This window comes from Bos indicus x Bos taurus, chromosome 8, assembly GCF_003369695.1.
Source record: "Bos indicus x Bos taurus breed Angus x Brahman F1 hybrid chromosome 8, Bos_hybrid_MaternalHap_v2.0, whole genome shotgun sequence".
Classification (NCBI taxonomy): domain Eukaryota; kingdom Metazoa; phylum Chordata; class Mammalia; order Artiodactyla; family Bovidae; genus Bos; species Bos indicus x Bos taurus.
In genome coordinates, this window is record NC_040083.1 from 72,527,942 (window position 1) to 72,547,144 (window position 19,203).

A 19,203-nucleotide genomic window follows, 5' to 3' on the forward strand; every position below is an offset into this window, starting at 1 on the left:
GTTGGAGAAATGGTTTGGTGAGGTTTGGTCAGGCAAATTGTTTTGTTCATACAAGTTGAGACTGAACTTGATCTGATTCTCCTATGGGAAAGAGATCACAAAAGAGCCTGGCGGTGGAAGGTGGTTAATACGTCTTATTGAATCAAGTGAACTTAATTGCTAAAATGTACTCTGTTGATACGGACTTTCCTGGTGGCTTAGTGGTAAGGAATCTGCCTGCCAATGCAAGAGACATGGGTTCAATCTCTGGTCCAGGAAGATTCCCAGGAAATGGAAATGACAACCCACTCCAATATTCTTGCTTAGGAAATCCCATGAACAGAGGAGCCTGGCAGGCTACTGGGGCCACAAAGAGTTGGATACAGCTTAGCAACTAAACAACAGCTTCATTAATGAGACTTCTCTGGTCTAGTGGTTAAGGCTCTGAATTCCACTGCTGGGAACAGGGGTTCATCCCTGGTCATGTAATTAAGATCCTGCATGTCGCATGGCACAGCCAATAAATATATAAAAATAAAAATTTAATAAAATGTTCTTTGTTAAAAGTATCGGTCTCCTCTCATTGAAAATTTGCCAGCCAAATAGAACCTAGGGCCAGCACTCGCTGGATCATCAAAAAAGCAAGAGAGTTCCAGAAGAACATCTACTTTTGCTTTATTGACTACGCCAAAGCCTTTGACTCCATGGATCACAACAAACTATGGAAAATTCTGAAAGAGATGGGAATACCAGACCACCTTATCTGCCTCCTGAGAAATCTGTATGCAGGTCAAGAAGCAACAGTTAGAACGGGACATGGAACAACAGACTGGTTCCAAATTGGGAAAGGAGTACGTCAAGGCTGTATATTGTCACCCTGCTTATTTAACTTATATGCACAGTACATCATGAGAAATGCTGGACTGGATGAAGGATAAACTAGAATCAAGATTGCTGGGAGAAATATCAATAACCTCAGATATGCAGATGACACCACCTTTATGGCAGAAAGCGAAGAACTAAAGAGTCTCTTGATGAAAGTGAAAGAGGAGAGTGAAAAAGTTAGCTTAAAGCATTTAGAAAACTAAGATCATAGCATCTGGTTCCATTACTTCATGGCCAATAGATGAGGAAACAGTGTCAGACTTTATTTTTTTGTGCTCCAAAATCACTGTAGATGGTGACTGCAGCCATGAAATTAAGAGAGGCTTACTCTTTGGAAGAAGAGTTATGACCAATCTAGACAGCATATTCAGAGGAGGCAATGGCACCCCACTCCAGTACTCTTGCCTGGAAAATCCCATGGGCAAAGGAGCCTGGTAGGGTGCAGTCCATGGGGTCACTAAGAGTCAGACACAACTGAGCGACTTCACTTGCACTTTTCACTTTTCATGCATTGGAGAAGGAAATGGCAACCCACTCCAGTGTTCTTGCCTGGAGAATCCCAGGGGCGGGGGAGCCTGGTGGGCTGCCATCTATGGGGTCACACAGAGTCGGACATGACTGACGCGACTTAGCAGCAGCAGCAGCAGACAGCATATTAAAAAGCAGAGACATTACTTTGCCAACAAAGGTCTGTCTAGTCAGCATATTAAAAAGCAGAGACATTACTTTGCCAACAAAGGTCTGTCTAGTCAAAGCTATGCTTTTTCCAGTAGTCATGTATGGATGTGAGAGTTAGACTATAAAGAAAGCTAAGCACCAAAGAATTGATGCTTTTGAACTGTAGTGTTGGAGAAGACTCTTGTGAGTCCCTTGGACTGCAAGGAGATCCAACCAGTCCGTCCTAAAGGAAATCAGTGCTGAATATTCTTTGGAAGGACTGATGCTGAAGCTGAAACTCCAATACTTTGGCCAAAAGAACTGACTCCTTGGAAAAGACCCTGATGCTGGGAAAGATTGAAGGCGGGAGGAGAAGGGGACAACAGAGAATGAGATGGTTGGATGGCATCACCGACTCGATGGGCATGAGTTTGAGCAAGCTCCAGGAGTTGGTGATGGACAGGGAAGCCTAGCGTTCTGCAGCCCATGGTGTCACAAACAGTCAGAGACGACTGAACGACTGAACTGAACTGAACCAGACCCACTCCCACAATATGCATTTTAAGATTTCAGGATTAGTCTGAAGGTTTTCAGGAAGGAGAAACGGTTCTCAAGCAGAATACATTGTTGTTATATAGTCCCTATTACAGAGTTTAAACTGAGTTGTTTGTTTTCTAATCATCAGTTCTGGGTTTATAGAAAAAAAGGAATGTAGAGAGAAAAAAAAAGGGGGGGTTTGTCCCTTCCTCCTCCTTGAGAACCCCAGACCCCTTTCTCCTCCTCGGAGATCCTGGACTTCTTATCAGTCTGCCTAGGAATTGACTCTCTGTCCCCCCTTTTCTTTTAGTAAAATTATGATGCCAAGGGAAATGGGCATCGTTTTCATTCCATAACTGCTTCTTGGTTCCTAAATTGTTGAGGCAACATATTTTCCTAACCCTCATATTGAGGGTCTCTGATCCAGGGGCCCCAAGTAATAGTTGGAGGAGGTTGTGGCACTGGTAAGAGCCTGGACAATCATTTGTAATTTAAAAGCTTTCAAACGGTTAGAAACAAATCCAGTTATACAGTTAGAGATGCAGGGAGCAAACAGTAGAAAGAGAACAATTATAATTATTACAATTAAGATAGTTTTCCACTGTGGGGAGCTAGTTAATGTTTCGCAAAGTGACGTGACTGAGGCTTCAGGAGAATCCATAAACCTGAATCATCTTATTCATGTGTTCAGTAAAGTGAGTAACATTAGTACTCATATCTGTTATATATGTACAGCATTGGATATGAATAATGGCACAAGTTCCTCCTTGTGCAGCTGTTAGAAAATCTAAGGCCAATCAGTTTTGTAAAACCACCTTTTTAATTTGTATTTGTTCAGCATTAAGGGCTGAAAGTTAGTCAGAGCATCAACTTGTAGTATAACATCTGATCTGTAGTTCCCAGAGAGAGAACGAATATTGTAGCTGGATGATCGTACCAGTGAAATACAGATATTGCCCAAGGAGTTTTAAAGTGTGGCAGATTAATAGGTTTCTCTGGAAGCTCTGAAAATAAGAAGCTATGAATAAAAGTTAGACCTAGGGTGCATCTTCCTATCCAGCCAAGGGGAAGCCACACCCATAGGTTAGAGCCACATAGCCAATAGGTCCTGTTTGGAGCAAACCAGCGTGACTGAGGGATCCAGTCCCAATCAGTTCCTGGCCAGGCAGGAGGAGGACCTAAACTGGGTTTGGAAAACACAGGAATGATTGCATTGTGTATTTCTTGAGGCAAAAGTCCCAGTTGTTTCCAATCATTATAATTAAGTTGGCTGACTTCTGGGGATGGCTCTATTTGTTCCCAGCACATGGGAGTATTAGATAGTACGAGCCCCTTTTTAGGAGCTAGCCGTATGACCTCATCCCATATTTGATAAACATCAGGTAGAAACCCACCATATCTAGACCCATTTACTTTCTTATGTGCAGGAAAATAGTCATTAAACCAAGTTAAAACATAATCAAAATAAAAGTTACATTATGTCCATAGTTGCATCAGTCTGTCTTAGGATTGTTAGATGTCATCAGATCAAGAAGAGGGGTCATATATGATTGTTGTTGGTGAAGATATTCTCCGAGTTGAAGAAAGTCCTTTCCTTGAAGTGGAGAAACTCACCTTGGGAAGTCTTCAATTGATGAGGAAGGGAGTGCTCCACAGACCCAGCAATTAGACTGATTGTAGAATGCAGCATAGGAATGAGTCCAGGACAAGAAGGCATTGTTTTGAGGTTCAAACGGCAGACATCAGGACTTCAGGAGTCAGCAGAAGCAAGCCCACCTAGATTCTCAGGCCCATCTCAGTTCCTGGCTCAACAGCGGCCTGTTTGAATCAAAGGCTGGGTCAGGTGTTAACCTCCTGGTAATGTCTTTTGAAAAGCTGAAAGCTGAGTCACATAGTTAATTTTAAGGCTTCAGGATCTATGACAATATCTGTGCAGGGAAACAGTCTGTCATGGAGACAGTCCCTTCTTCTTAGGAGCAGTTTGAGCCCTCATTAAAGCTATGGGTAAAACTTTAAACCGTCCTGTGTTTCCTGAGTTAGCTTACGCAGATGTCTCTTAATAATGCCATTAGCTTTTTTCTACCTTTCCTGAAGATTGGGGTCTCCGGTAACAGTGTAAGTGATATTCTATTCCTAGAGCTTTTGACACCCCTTGAGTTACAGCAGCTTTAAAGCTGGAGCATTGTTGCTCTGAACTTTAGAGTTTAAGATCCCACTTACATCATGAGAAGTCAGTACAGTAAAATTTCGCCCATTAATTAACTTATAAGCTTTAGGCATTAGCAAAACAATAGCAACAATTACCCTTAAGCAATGAGGCCATAGCCTTTATTTTCATTAACAAAGTAACAAAACTCTGAGCCTGTGGGCAAGCTCAAAGTTGGAGCCTACAAGAGAGCAATTTGAAGAGCCTTAAAGCCTTTTGAGTAACTAGAGACCAAACCAGTTTGTTGGTTTGGGCCTGCTGAGTCTCAGTTATAAGTTTATATAAAGGCCAAGCAAATTCCCCATAATGTGGAATCCAAATGTGGCAGTAGCCTGTAATGCCAAGAATCCTTTCAGTTGTCTTGAAGTCATAGTAGAGGATTATCTAATATAGGTTTAACTCTAGAAAACATCCTTCAAATCAATGATTGAAAAATATTTGGCTTGTCCAGACAGCCCCATTACAGTCGTGGATCAGGAGGAGAGCAGACCAGGGGCTTTAGTGAGCAGAAAGTTGCCCTAGTGTCCAAAAGAAAATCGACTGATTGGCCCTCACAGTTATAATACCCGGGGTTCCTCAAGTGTCACTAGGATGGGAGCTTGTGTGGGGACTCCTGGGCACCTTCAGTCCCGATTCTCTTGAGAGTCTGAACCCTGGGGCCTACACCTACGGGGGCAGTCTCTTCTCCGGTATGGTCCTTTGCAGACAGGACATGGAGCCAGGGGCGGCTTAGAGGCCTGAGGGCAATCTCCCTCGAGGTACCCTCTTTCCACAGAAATAACAAGTCCAGCCCTTTTCACATGGGTCCCTCTGGGCATTTTTCTCAGGCCGTTTCAGAGCAGGTCAAACAGCCTTTGTTGGGGCTTCAGTCTTTTGCCTGATTCTTTTTTGCCTCTTATTTTCTTCCTTGTATTCTCTACCATAATATACCGTCTGAGCCAGCTGTAACAGTTTTCCTAAAGATTGATTTGGTCCAACGCCTGGTTTTGTAACTTACAGCAGATATCTGGAGCTGACTGAGTGAGAAGTCTGTCTTTTAAGATCATTCCTCCTCTGCACTTTCAAGATTGACATCAGTAAACTTGTGGAGAGCCTCCTGTAGTCTATACTAGGAGTTTATCAGGAATTTCCTTCTCTCCCTGTTCTATGTCAGCCAACTGAGCATAGTTTAAAGTATTAGCATGTACTTACTTAAGTCCTATAAGAGTACATCTGGCAAAGTGGCTATGTTATGGAAACTGTTTGGCTCCCAGTAGGAAGGAGGGCTATTTCATGTTCCCTCTTTCCCCTTGTCTCATGTTCAAGCCATTCATCTCCAAAAGTAGTAGCCTCCCCCAAAACTCGAGCTCTCAAGTCAGGAGTCAGCATCTGTCCCAAGACATACATTACATCTCTCTAAGTAATGTCATAAAGTAAAGTTAGTCCCATAAAGGCTTCTATATACTGTGCGGTTCAGTTCAATTGCTCAGTAGTGTCTGACTCTTTGGGACACCATGGACTGCAGTGCGCCAGGCCTCCCTGTCCATCACCAACTCCCGGAGTTTATTCAAACTCATGTCCATTGAGTCATTGATACCATCCAACCATCTCATCCTCTGTTGTCCCCTTCTCCTGCCTTCAGTATTTCCAAGCATCAGGGTCTTTTCAAATGAGTCAGCTCTTTGCATCAGGTGGCCAAAGTATTGGAGTCTCAGCTTCAACATCAGTCCTTCCAATGAATATTCAGGACTGATCTCCTTTAGGATGGACTGGTTGGATCTCCTTGCAGTCCAAGGGACTCTCAAGAGTCTTCTCCAACACCACAGTTCAAAAGCATCAATTCTTTGGTGCTGAGCCTTCTTTATAGTACAACTCTCATATCGATACATGACCACTGGAAAAACCATAGCCTTGACTAGATGGACCTTTCTTGGCAAAGTAATGTCTCTGCTCTATAATATGCTGTCTATGTTGGTCATAACTTTTCTCCCAAGGAATAAGCGTCTTTTAATTTCATGGCTGCAGTCACCATCTACAGTGATTTTGGAGCCCAAAAAAATAGTCTGCCACTGTTTCCACTGTTCTTCCGTCTATTTACCATGAAGTGATGGGACCGGATGCCATGATCTTGTTTTCTGAATGTTGAGTTTTAAGCCAACTTTTTCACTCTCCTCTTTCACTTTCATCAAGAGGCTCTTTAGTTATATACTTCTCTGAATTCTCTAAATAGTCTCGACCGCAATTGGTACTGTTTGAATTTCTACTGAGACTGAGGCAACCCCTACTGGAAGGGTGCCCTGATTCTCAGCCTATTCAGTTGGGAGCCCCAGATACAGGGGCAAAGTAAGAGAACAGGAGGCAGCTGAAGGTTTCACATCCAAATCTGCACCCTTATAAGTCTGGCATGTCTCTCAGAGAGGTAAAGAACAACACATGTCACTTTTCTTTTTTTCTTCTCATTTCTTTTCTATGGAACTGGTCTAGTTGTAAAATGGTATCGTAATTGAGAGACCCTTTAACAGGCCAGTGCTCCCCATCTTCCAAAGGATACCATGGCCATTCAGTATCAAAGAAGAAGATCAGGCATGTCTTTTTAAATTCTAGGGATCCAACTTGTTCCAACATTTTTTTTTTTAATACATTTTAAAGGAGTGGTTTTGGAACTGTTAGCTCCCATCTATAAGAGAGAAAAAAGAAGCATCCACAGCTGTGGCTTCTTTGTAACAGAAGAGTCCTTTCCTGCTCTAGATGGGGGTGTAGACAGACTGTCCACCGAAGCTTTCCATCTCTGGTCGGACTTAATCTGTCCCTTACCAACACAGACATCTTACTCGTCCCTCCCTGTTTTACCACCATGCAACAGGGTACACCTGATGGCATCCCAGACCAACTTAGTTTCATACCATCAAAACCTTTGATTTGCCCTTTTCTCTGATGCCACCTGAGGTGGAGCAGAATAGCTTTCCTGGAATGTTTCCCAAGCTACGCCTACTGGGGAGGGATCCATCTGATGTGTGCCGGTGCCCATTCCTGAGTGCAGTCCTGGCCTCAGTAGAAGTGGTGAGTCATTGCCACATCAGTATAGCAAAAGAGGTGGTGGAGGGTTGGCTAGTGAGGAAAAAGTGATTTTTGTCTTTGAGCTACTAGGACGAATCCTTCCAGTTCATTTCCATAGTTTTCACAAAAGAATATCTAAGGAGTTGAGACAAAAGCCACCAGAGAGCCTCCTCTGGTCCACTAAGAGCTAGCACTACCAAAGGAAGAAGTCCACTGTATTTCCAATCTGAACAAATCCTGCAATCCCCAGTCTGTGTCCTCAAAAACCTCACGGTCACCAGCAGTGCTTCTATCCATATAGATAGGAGGCACAACCATGACAAAGACTCACTTTCAGGTCGCTGGCCCCTGAGGCAGGCAGCCAAGCTAGACTCATCCCTGGAGCTAGAGTTCCACCTCTCACATAGGGGCTCCTAGGAACTTCGTAGCAAGGCTTGCGTAGTCTAACAAGGCTAAGCGCTTCCATATATGGGGTTTCTAAGGAAAAGTACACAATAACAGCATGGGTCACAAGTCCCTTGAAAGTCTGTGATCCAGCAGATTAAGTTAGTAGTTCTAATTCCCCACGCGATTATGAAGTGGACAAAGAGACCAGAAAAAGCTGGCCGAGAAAGGAAAGTTCAGTCCACATGCTTCGCACATTTCTGACTGCTCCCCTCGAAGGGATGTTGGGTGTCTCTTGGCATTGATAGGTTGGTTAAAACCCCAATAAGGCTCCCCGTTTTGGGCTGCCTTCAGTCATTATGAGGCATTGGGAAACAGAAGAGCAGGGCTTAATGCTCACTTCACGCAGGGCATGTCATTCGTTCACACAAGCACACAGTAGAGTTAGAAAGTTCAGTTCAATTCAGTCGCTCAGTACTGTCCGACTCTTTGCGACCCCATGAATCGCAGCACACCAGGCCTCCTTGTCCATCACCAACTCCCAGAGTTCACTCACACTCATGTCCATCGAGTCAGTGATGCCATCCAGCCATCTCATCCTCTGTCATCCCCTTCTCCTGCCCCCAATCCCTCCCAGCATCAGAGTCTTTGCCAATGAGTCAACTCTTCGCATGAGGTGGCCAAAGTACTAGAGTTTTAGCTTTAGCATCATTCCTTCCAAAGAAATCCCAGGGCTGATCTCCTTCAGAATGGACTGGTTGGATCTCCTTGCAGTCCAAGGGACTCTCAAGAGTCTTCTCCAACACCACAGTTCAAAAGCATCAATTCTTCGGCGCTCAGCCTTCTTCACAGTCCAACTCTCACATCCATACATGACCACTGGAAAAACCGTAACCTTGACTAGACGGACCTTTGTTGGCAAAGTAATGTCTCTGCTTTTGAATATGCTATCTAGGTTGGTCATAACTTTTCTTCCAAGGAGTAAGCGTCTTTTAATTTCATGGCTGCAGTCACCATCTGCAGTGATTTTGGAGCCGCAAAAAATAAAGTCTGACACTGTTTCCACTGTTTCCCCATCTATTTCCCATGAAGTGATGGGACCGGATGCCATGATCTTTGTTTTCTGAATTTTGAGCTTTAAGCCAACTTTTTCACTCTCCACTTTCACTTTCATCAAGAGGCTTTTTAGTTCCTCTTCACTTTCTGCCATAAGGGTGGTGTCATCTGCATATCTGAGGTTATTGATATTTCTCCCGGCAATCTTGATTCCAGCTTGTGTTTCTTCCAGTCCAGCGTTTCTCATGATGTACTCTGCATATAAGGTAAATAAGTAGGGTAACAATATACAGCCTTGACGGACTCTTTTTCCTATTTGGAACTCTTTTTCCTATTTCCGATTTCCTGTTGTTCCATATCCAGTTCTAACTGTTGCTTCCTGACCGGCATACAGATTTCTCAAGAGGCAGATCAGGTGGTCTGGTATTCCCATCTCTTTCAGGATTTTCCACAGTTTATTGTGATCCACACAGTCAAAGGCTTTGGCATAGTCAATAAAGCAGAAATAGATGTTTTCTGGAACTCTCTTGCTTTTTCCATGATCCAGCGGATGTTGGCAATTTGATCTCTGGTTCCTCTGCTTTTTCTACAACCAGCTTGAATATCTGGAAGTTCACGGTTCAGGTCTTGCTGAAGCCTGGCTTGGAGAATTTTGAGCGTTACTTTACTAGCGTCTGAGATGAGTGCAATTGTGCGGTAGTTTGAGCATTCTTTGGCATTGCCTTTCTTTGGGATTAGAATGAAAACTGACCTTTTCCAGTCCTGTGGCCACTGCTGAGTTTTCCAGATTTGCTGGCATATTGAGTGCAGCACTTTGACAGCATCATCTTTCAGGATTTGAAAATAGCTCAACTAGAATTCCATCACCTCCACTAGCTTTGTTCATAGTGATGCTTCCTAAGGCCCACTTGACTTCACATTCCAGAATGTCTGGCTTTAGGTGAGTGATCACACCATCGTGATTATCTGGGTTATGAAGCTCTTTTTTGTACAGTTCTTCTGTGTATTCTTGCCACCTCTTCTTAATATTTTCTGTTTCTGTTAGGTCCATACCTGTTAGGTCTGTCCTTTATCGAGCCCATCTTTGCATGAAATGTCCCTTGGTATCTCTAATTTTCTTGAAGAGATCTCTAGTCTTTCCCATTCTATTTTTTTCCTCTATTTCTTTGCATTGATCGCTGAGGAAGGCTTTCTTATCTCTCCTTGCTATTCTTTGGAACTCTGCATTCAGATGCTTATATCTTTACTTTTCTCCTTTGCTTTTTGCTTCTCCTCTTTTCACAGCTATTTGTAAGGTCTCCTCAGACAGCCATTTTGCTTTTTTGCATTTGTTTTCCATGGGGATGGTCCTGATCCCTGTCTCCTGTACAGTGTCACGAACCTCATTCCATAGTTCATCAGGTACTCTATCAGATCTAGTCCCTTAAATCTATTTCTCACTTCCGCTGTATAATCATAAGGGATTTGATTTAGGTCCTACCTGAAAGGTCTAGAAGTTTTCCCCACTTTCTTCAATTTAAGTCTGAATTTGGCAATAAGGAGTTCGTGATCTGATCCACAGTCAGTTCCCGGTCTTGTTTTTGCTGACTCTACAGAGTTTAAACTGAGTTGTTTATTGTGTAATCATCAATTCTGGGTTTAAAGAAAAAAACATTTTATGTGACTAAGGAATATAGAGGGGGAAAAAAGCCTTTGTCCTTTCCTCCTCCTTGAAAATTCCAGACCCCTGTCTCCTCCTTGAGAACCAACCCCAAACCCTTTCTCCTCCTTGGAACCCTGGACTTCTTATCAGTCTGCCTAGGAATTGACTCTCTCAGTACTTAAGCTGGCTTCATGGTTGAAACTGACATCTGATCACTTAGTCCCAACGGACAGAAAATTGCTATAGAAATCTTTGTCCTGGTGTCAGAGTTCTTTCTCTGTGGGTCACAAGCCCTGTTTCAGTGTGTGGCTCTCATGAGAGGCAAGAGGAGGTGGGATGACGGTCAGAACAGGGTAGGGGGCGTGCTTTGGGTATTTTTCCAGTTTTGTTTTCCTCTGACTTTGGTACCTGGCTTTTAGAATTTCTTGCACTGCTTCCAGAGACAAAAACTGTCTTTTCCTGGAATCCTTTATTGAAAAACTGAGCTTTCGCTAGCCAGGCTGTCTCTTTGTCTGACACAGAGAGAAAGCACTAGACTGAGTGGGAAGGTGTGGTTCCCGTCTTCCCAGAACTGAGGGTCAGTGCAGCACAGTACACAGAGAGACCTGGATACCATCCTGGATCCCACGGGGTCCAGATACTCAAAAAAGACATGAGATTCATTTTGAAGAGCTATTATATGGGGCAATTGGATATAGAGCCACCCCAGTGTGTGAATACATCAGAGTGAGATGGTCAGATACAGTTAATCAGGAAGTTGCTTAGAGGAGTAATTGAATTTAATATCTCAGCCATAGACTCCAAGACGCTTATCCTGGGGAACAGATCTCAGTGCTGGTCCCCTTATTTTACAGATGGTCATATCCCAGAGGGAATAATTTGCTCAAAGTCACTTAGCAAGTTGGTGATCAAATTAAAGATAGAAATTAAGTAAGTTCCTATACTTCCAGCAAAGAACATTTACATGGAAGAGGAGAGGGTGAGCAGAGGAAACACTGATTCTTTTGCAGAGGGAGAGATGAAGTAGAAGGCCAGAGAAGAGGCTTTTGACTGTGGTCTGCATTCTTTGGGAAAGAAGATGGAGAATAGAATTTGGGTTTTCTGATACCCAGTGAGTGATACCATTGTCTCCATGACCCTGGAATGTCTAATTTACTCAGTGGATGGTTTCTGTATTCCCGCTACTATTGAAGACAAAGCTGTTTTTCTTTTCCTCCTGTCACTTTGATTTTAATCTCCAGAAATTCTTTTTTTTTTAATATATGATTTGTATTGGAGGTGGCTCAGTGGTAAAGAAGCCGCTTGCCCTTGCAGGAGATGCAGGTTTGATCCCTGGGTCACGAAGATCCCATGGAGAAGGAAAAGGCAACCTGCTTCAGTATGCTTGCCTGGGGAATTCCACGGACAGAGGAGCCTGGCAGGCTGCAGTCCATGGGGTTAAAGAGTCGGACACAATTTAGTGACTAAATAACAATAAGGATAGCTGTGTAATTGATTTACAATGTTGTGTTAGTTCAGATGTGCAGCAAAGTGAACCAGTTATATATATACAAATACCCACACTTTTAGATTCTTTCCCCATTTGGTCATAACAGCATTGAGTAGCATTCTCTGTGCTGTACAGTAGGTCCTTACTAGTTACCTATTATATACATAGTAGTGTTTATATGTCAGTCCCAATCTCCCAGTCTGTCCCTTCTCTTCTCCCTGTACCCCCCAGGTAACCATAAAAATCATAAAAAGATATCCAGAATAGAAATGTAAAAAGTGAAACCTCAAAGATTGCCAGGAGGGAGAAGTTTTCAGCAAATGCAGAAATATCTATACTGTCTGGTTGGAGGAATATTTGAATTTCTCTATTTTGTGTAGCTCGACAACTCAGGAGAACCTACTGTGTTGCTCAGAGCTCTTTACTCAGTGCTCTGTGATGACCTAAATGGGAAGGAAATCCTACCAAGAGGGGATGTATGTATATGTATAACTGATTCGCTTTGCTATGCAACAGAATGTAACATAGCATTGTAAAGCAACTACAATAAAAATTAATTTTGAAAAGTTCCTTGAACTGAAACTAGAGTGTCATTTTAAATCCGAGCTGTCACAGTTTGCTTTTCGTTCACTCCTGTGTTCAGACTTGTGCTGACTTTTGCAGGGAGGATCAAAGACATTATTAAATACATTCCTTGCACTCCTGAATTATGTGACAATGTGTGTGTGCACACTCAGTCACTCAGTTGTGTCTGACTCTTTGTGACCCCATGGACTGTATGAAGCCCCCCAGGCTCCTCTTTCCATGGAATTCTCCAGGCAAGAATACTGGAGTGGGTTGCCATTGCCTTCTCCAGAGGATCTTCCTGATCCAGGGATTGAACCCATGTCTGCCGTGTCTCTTGCATTGCAGGTGGATTCTTAGTCCCCTGAGCCACCAGGGAATGCCTGCTAGTACAAAGACTGAAATTAGTAGGGCTAGAGATAGTAGGAGAGACACATGAACGGGGGGTGAAGATGGAGGCCTGAGTCCTTGACTCCTGGTTTTATAGGCAGAGCTTGATTTTCCCCTCTCCTGTCCTCACTTTTTTCCCAGGAATCCATAAAGTGTCAGGAACCAGCTCCTGCACAGAACATCCTCTTAGAACAATTTTAGGAATGTGGTAATAAAATCCATTTTCTTACAGTCGGAGACTGCATCCTTTGATGTGTTCCAGCTTGTCTATTCAGAACTAACTTGGCACAGTGATCGCAAGAAGAATGGCCGTCTTCATACTTCTTGGGGGAACTCTTGGCAAACCAGGCTGATATGGACAGGCAATAATTAAATTGCCTTGGATAGTGTCTAATATAATTGAGACCAAGAACTTGTGAAAAAGTACCCCACACAAAGAGCTGTCTCTCATAGGTAGTCCCCGGAGACTTGGAGCTCTTTCTTTACTGTATTATAAGACCTAATATCTTAATTAAAATGAGAAAATATTGGGGGGAAAAACTAAGAGCAGACAAATAATTTGCAAGAAATAAAAGATCCTTTTCTGCCTAGAGGCTTTGAAAGGCAAAATTTTATGGGCTTGATTTCTCAGTTTGAAAGACAAGGACATGGAAATATTTTATATGGAAATGAATGAATAAAAAAGCACGGTTAGTTTACCTCTTCTTTTCAAAAATGAGATTTTAAAAAAAGTTTCATTTATGTTTTTCTAAAGACTGATGAGGAAGAGACAATTCAGAAAATGCTAAAAGCCTAAAATGCAGGTGGTTTCATGATTTTAATCAGCTTTTGTGTTTTGTGCTTTCAGATCATTGGCATTAGCAGTAGTTGTTCAGATGCTAAGTCATGTCTGACTCTTTTGCGGCCCCGTGGACTGCAGCCCACCAGGCTCCTCTGACCACGGGATTCCTCATGCAAGAATACTGGAGTGGATGCCATTTCCTTCTCCAGGGGATTATCAGAGAGTATTGCAATCACAGATAAATGTGTTCATCTCTTTCCTCTCTGTTTGCCTAGAACCTTGAACTTCTTGAAGGGCTCTTACCTTTAATCCCATTGCTGTCCTCACTGTCCGCTCTTAGGTTAAAGACCCTTTACTCTACATGTACTCTTTTTTTTTTTTTTTTTTACTTTTTGGCCACACCCTGTGGGATGCAGGATTCGGAATCTTTGTTCCCCTACGAGAGATTGAGCCCACACCCTGTGCATTGGAAGGCAGAGTCTTATCCATTGAACTTCCAGGGAAGCCCCTACATTTCCTCTTTGTTCAGGAGTATCTTGGATATTTTCAGCCTTGATTGTTGTTGATACCTGGCCCAGGCATCTTCCCTGGGATGGATATAGAAGAGCATCACTAAAGAACGTGCCTGACAGCCATCAGCCACTTCTTTGTGCGGCTTTTTTTTTTTTGGCATTGTTTTTACGGGAGATCGTAATATTCCTGATAATTCTGGAAGTATATGTTATCCAATTGTATCATGACTTTCCACCTATGAATAAAAAAAAAAAAGTGGTCTCACAGTATACAGAGGGTGGTGGCATATATTGGTGTATCAAAAAGGATGCACAAAACAGTTTTTCCTGATTATTCTATGGAGGCCTCCTTCCACCAGGCATGCCCTATCATATTGCTCTACCTCCTTTTTCCTTTTTTTCTTAATATTTATTTTTATTTATTTATTTGGCTGCGCTGGGTCTTGTTGCGGCTTGTGAACTCTTTAGTTGTAGCATGTAGGATCTATTTCTCTGACCAGGGATGGGACCCAGGCCCTCTGCATAGCAAGTCCAGGGTTTTAGCCACTGGACTACCAGAGGAGTCTCCTTGTACTTTTTATCATTTCTGAAATTATCTATTGTGTGGTTACATATGTAATATATATTATATGCATGTAATTAATGTACATATTACATATGATATTGATGTATATTATTTAAATGCTCATATTTAAATATTTTTATATATTTACATATATCTAAAATTTATTGCTGCCTTCTCCTTTAGAATGTACAGGAACTTTATTTCTAGCACGTGGTAAATGCTCATTGACTGTTTTTTTTTTTTTCTTTTTTAAATATAATGAATGCATCCTTTGGATAGAACCAAGGTATAATGGTATGAATATCAAGCACTAGACTCTTAAAATGATTGAGGCACAAATAATTAGTTGGTTGTTAAGTTCATTTTAGTTTAGTTAAGGAAGTTCTTACTGAAGCCCAGAATAATGGTTTCATTTATTCCAGGTCTAATGTTTTTTGGGATGGTATAACAATTTTCTGGGGACTTTATAATAACTGGTCACAGTCTCTTTTCAGTGATCCCATATCTCTGAAATTACAGTTCTTTTCCCATCCAGAATTCATTGGTGAGGTATATTTTATTGAATGGCTACTCCGTACCAGCTCCTAGAGATGCAAAACTAACCTTGTCCTGTAGGTTCTTACCATCGAAGGGGAGAGGAACGCTAGCCAATGTGGTACAGGTAGAGTGCTGAGAGAGGAGCAAATTCCAGCATTTGTGGAAGAGACAACCAAGCCAGAGTTATGGTTTTGAGGAAGAAACTTCTAAGATCCTGTAGGTGTCAGAATTAGCAGTTAGAGAAGGGTGTGTTGTGAGAGTGAGACGTGGAGGGTTGCGGGGGGGAGGAGGAGAAAAGTGGTTCCAGGTAGAGGAGTCATGTTACTGTGAGGATCTGGAGCACATGGGAGAATACACGTGGCTTTATGTGGAAGGAGCATAGATTTTTGAGGTAGTGATCAGTGTATGGTGTGGCTGGGAATGTGGGTAGGAGCCAAGATGGGAAGAGACTTACAAAGTGATCTAGTGTGTCTGGAGGACGGTGGAAATCGCTGGCTGTTTTTATTGTTCTTTCTATTTTGGGCTGTGCTGGATCTTTGCTGCAGTACCTGGGCTTAGTTGCCCCTCTCTCAGTGTGTGGGATCTTAGTTCCCCAACCAGGGATCAAATCCATGTCCTCTGCATTGAAAGGCAGATTCTTAACATCACCAGGGAAGTCCCAAGTGGCTGGTTTCAACCACAGGAGGAACATGGGCAGAAGTTTAAGGCACTTGGATGATTGGTACACTTATGAGTTAGGACCAACCCTCCATCCTGTCCATCCTACAAGTGGTTATCTGTTTCTGAAGTTGCAGCAGAGGAGAAAGTGGGAATGGGTCAGGGCAAAGCCATCCCTAGTGATGTAAAGAGGTCGCCTCCAAGTGCACAGCTTGCTCTGTGTATGCATGTTCAGTTGCTCAGTCATGCCTAATTCTTTGTGACTTCATGGACTGTAGCCCACCAGGCTCCTCTGTCCATGAAATTTTGTAGGCAAGAATACTGGATTATGGTCGCCATTCCCTTCTCCAAGGGATCTTCCTGACCCAGGGATCGAACCCACATCTCCTGCATTGGCAGGTGATTTGTTTACCACTGAGCCAAAAGAGGTCCCCTCAAAGTGCACAGTTCATTATATGGCAGAATAATTGGTTAAATAACACTTTATAAAGGATCAAGGCAAAAGATGTTCTCATCTCCCATCACACCATTTATTTTTTGGTCCTTTCCTCTGCCTCATTTTCCCACCTTAGAACAACAAGGTCACGCTCTTCCGCCAGCTGCAGCAGATGACATACAGCCTGATAGAGTGGCGGTCCCAGATCCTGTCTGGCACCCTCCCCAAAGATGAACTGGCAGAGCTCAAGAAGAAGGTCACAGCCAAGATTGATCATGGGAACAGGTAAATCAGGGATGACATATATCTCACTGAGAACTTGGAAAAACCCAGTCACATTCAGGCAGAGGACACATCTCCCCAAGGGCTTGTGATCTTGGAGTCACAAAAGAATAGTGTGTACTGCTTTCTTTCAGCCTTGGGAGCCATTTAATTGTGTAGAAGAAACTGCCAGTGCCCTTCATGGGCCAGCACAGGCCCCGTGCTGGATCTCGGGTCTCAAGGAGATGACAGATGAGCAGGGCACCTGGGGCTTGAATGGAAGGAACTCCACTGCCAGACAAACGCAGAAGGTCTGAGCATCAGAAACAGACAGTTTCTGGGACCTGAGATAATCTTTATTCTTTTTTAGATTTTTTTTTTACGCTGGAGTATAGTTGATTTACAATATTGTGTTAGTTTCAGGTGTACAGCAGAGTGATTTAGTTATACTTATACCTGTATCTATTCTTTTTCAGATTCTTTTCCCATACAGATTATTACAGAATATTTAGTGGAGTTCTCTGGGCTATACAGTAGACCCTTGTTGATGATCTATTTTATATATAGTAGTTATATATGTTAATACCAGACTTATCCCTCCTTCCTTCTCTGTTTGTTCTAACAGTGGATTTTTTTTTAAATTTTTTATTGGCGTATATTTGCTTTACACTGTTGTGTTAATGTCTGCTGTACAATGAAGTGAATCGGCTATATGTATACATATGTCCTCTCCCTCTTGTACTCCCCTTACTCCCATCCACCCCTCTAGGCCATCACAGAACTCTGAAAGTAGATTTAAAATCAGCAGCTTCATTCTCTCTCTTTCTCTATGTCTTCCCCTAAGTGGGACTATTGTTTATACTGTGTGCAAACCAGATTTGCCAGAATAGTAAAGCATGCTTTTAGCTTCTGTTATGTCCTCAATAACCTCTATAACCCCAGTAACCTCTTAATTAAGCTTCTCATTGGCCCCAGCATATATGTAGGTTCCTGATATTACTGCCCTTTGGAAAATGAAAGATTGAATTAATTCATCAAAATTGATTGTGACCTGGGATTCAGCCCTCCTGCCCAGCTCTTTCTAAAACACTGGACTAGTTTCTCAGTTTTTGTTGATGATTCCTTTGACATTCAGTTTCAGTTTCTGTTGTTGTTGTTCAGTTGCTAAGTCATGTCTGACTGCAACCCCATGGACTGCAGCACACCAGGCTTCCCTGTCCTTCACTGTCTCCTGGAGTTTGCTAAAATTCATATCCACTGAGTCGATGATGCCATCAAATCATCTCATTCTCTCCCACCCACTTCTCCTCCTGCCCTCGGTCTTTCCCAGCATCAGGGTCTCTTCCAGTGAGTCAGTTCTTTGTATCAGGTGGCCAAAGTATTGGAGCTTCAGTTTCAGCATCAGTTGTTCTAATATATATCAGTCCTTCCAATATTCAGGGTTGATTTCCTTTCAGATTGACTAGTTTGATCTCCTTGCAGTCCAAAGGACTCTCAAGAGTCTTCTCCAACACCACAATTTGAAAGCAGTGCTGGGAGATTTCTTAAACAGCTAAGAGGGGATAAGCGGCTCCCTCTGGCACATATGTTGCCAGTGTATTTTGAGTCTTGGCACAGAGTGGCATCAGCCTGGGGGCCCCTGGTCTCTGCTACAAGATGGTAACATCCCACAAACAGCAGGACATGCCTGCCTTCTATTTCAGCCCTTTGAAGCAGCTCGAGAAATTAAGCTGCTCCATCGGTGCGTCCATGATTCAGTCTCTGAGAGGCCAACATGGGCCATCGCTCATGATCCTGGGTGGCCTGTGGGTCTGGCTCCCATGACAAGGGACCTGCCAGACTGAATCAGTTGATGGAGAAGCCATAAAACAGGGCAAAGGGAAATTAGGCATTTTTGCTTTCTTCTCAAAGACTTAGCACATGTCTTGGCACTATTATGCCTGAGTTTTCTTGGCATTTGGACATCCCCACTCCTGGATTGCTAGTGCCAGGAATGCTTTCTGGGAATTCAGATTGCAGTATCGTGTTTCAACCACAATCCCCAACTTCTTAGAACTAAGAACAGTTTTTTCTGCTTTGGTGTTGGGCATAAAAGCCTTGGTGGGATGGTGCCAGGCAGGGAGCCTATGGCCCTTACTATTGCCATGCAGCACCCAGAGCTACGTTTACTTAACACAGCCAGAGGTTTCCTGTGCTGGTTGCTGCAGTCAAAACTAACATTCATTGAAAGCATGATACATGCTAGATACTAGGTGCTTTATGTGCATTGTCTCATTAAATTCCCCTGTAATCCTGACAGAGTGTATTTACAGATGAGGAACCCAGGGCTTTGCAAAATTAAGTAGGTTACTCGGGGACTTCCCTGGTGGTGCAGTGGTAAAGAATCCGCCTTCCAGTGCAGGGGACTTGGTTTCAATCCCTGGTTGGGGAACTAAGCTCACGAGCCACAAATAAAGAGAAAGCTGCACACTGCAACAAAAGATCCTGTGTTCTGCAACTAAGACCTGACACAGCCAAATAAACAGTTTTTGTTGTTGTTGTTTTTTAAATGTAGATTACCCTAAATCACCTTGCTAGCAAGTGTTAAAATCAGGATGTAAATTTTGGTTCAGCTGACACCAAAGTCCGG

At 42.9% G+C, this 19,203-nt stretch overlaps 1 protein-coding gene across 2 annotated transcripts in view; it reads left to right on the forward strand.

Annotated features, from left to right (window-relative positions):
• Nucleotides 1-19,203, forward strand: part of DOCK5 (dedicator of cytokinesis 5) — a 280,652-nt gene that overhangs the window by 124,281 nt on the left and 137,168 nt on the right. For both annotated transcript variants that reach the window (XM_027549946.1, XM_027549947.1), the window contains exon 6: nt 16,450-16,598. In XM_027549946.1, the coding sequence (XP_027405747.1) occupies nt 16,450-16,598 (149 nt within the window). The remainder of the gene's footprint in view (nt 1-16,449; nt 16,599-19,203) is intronic.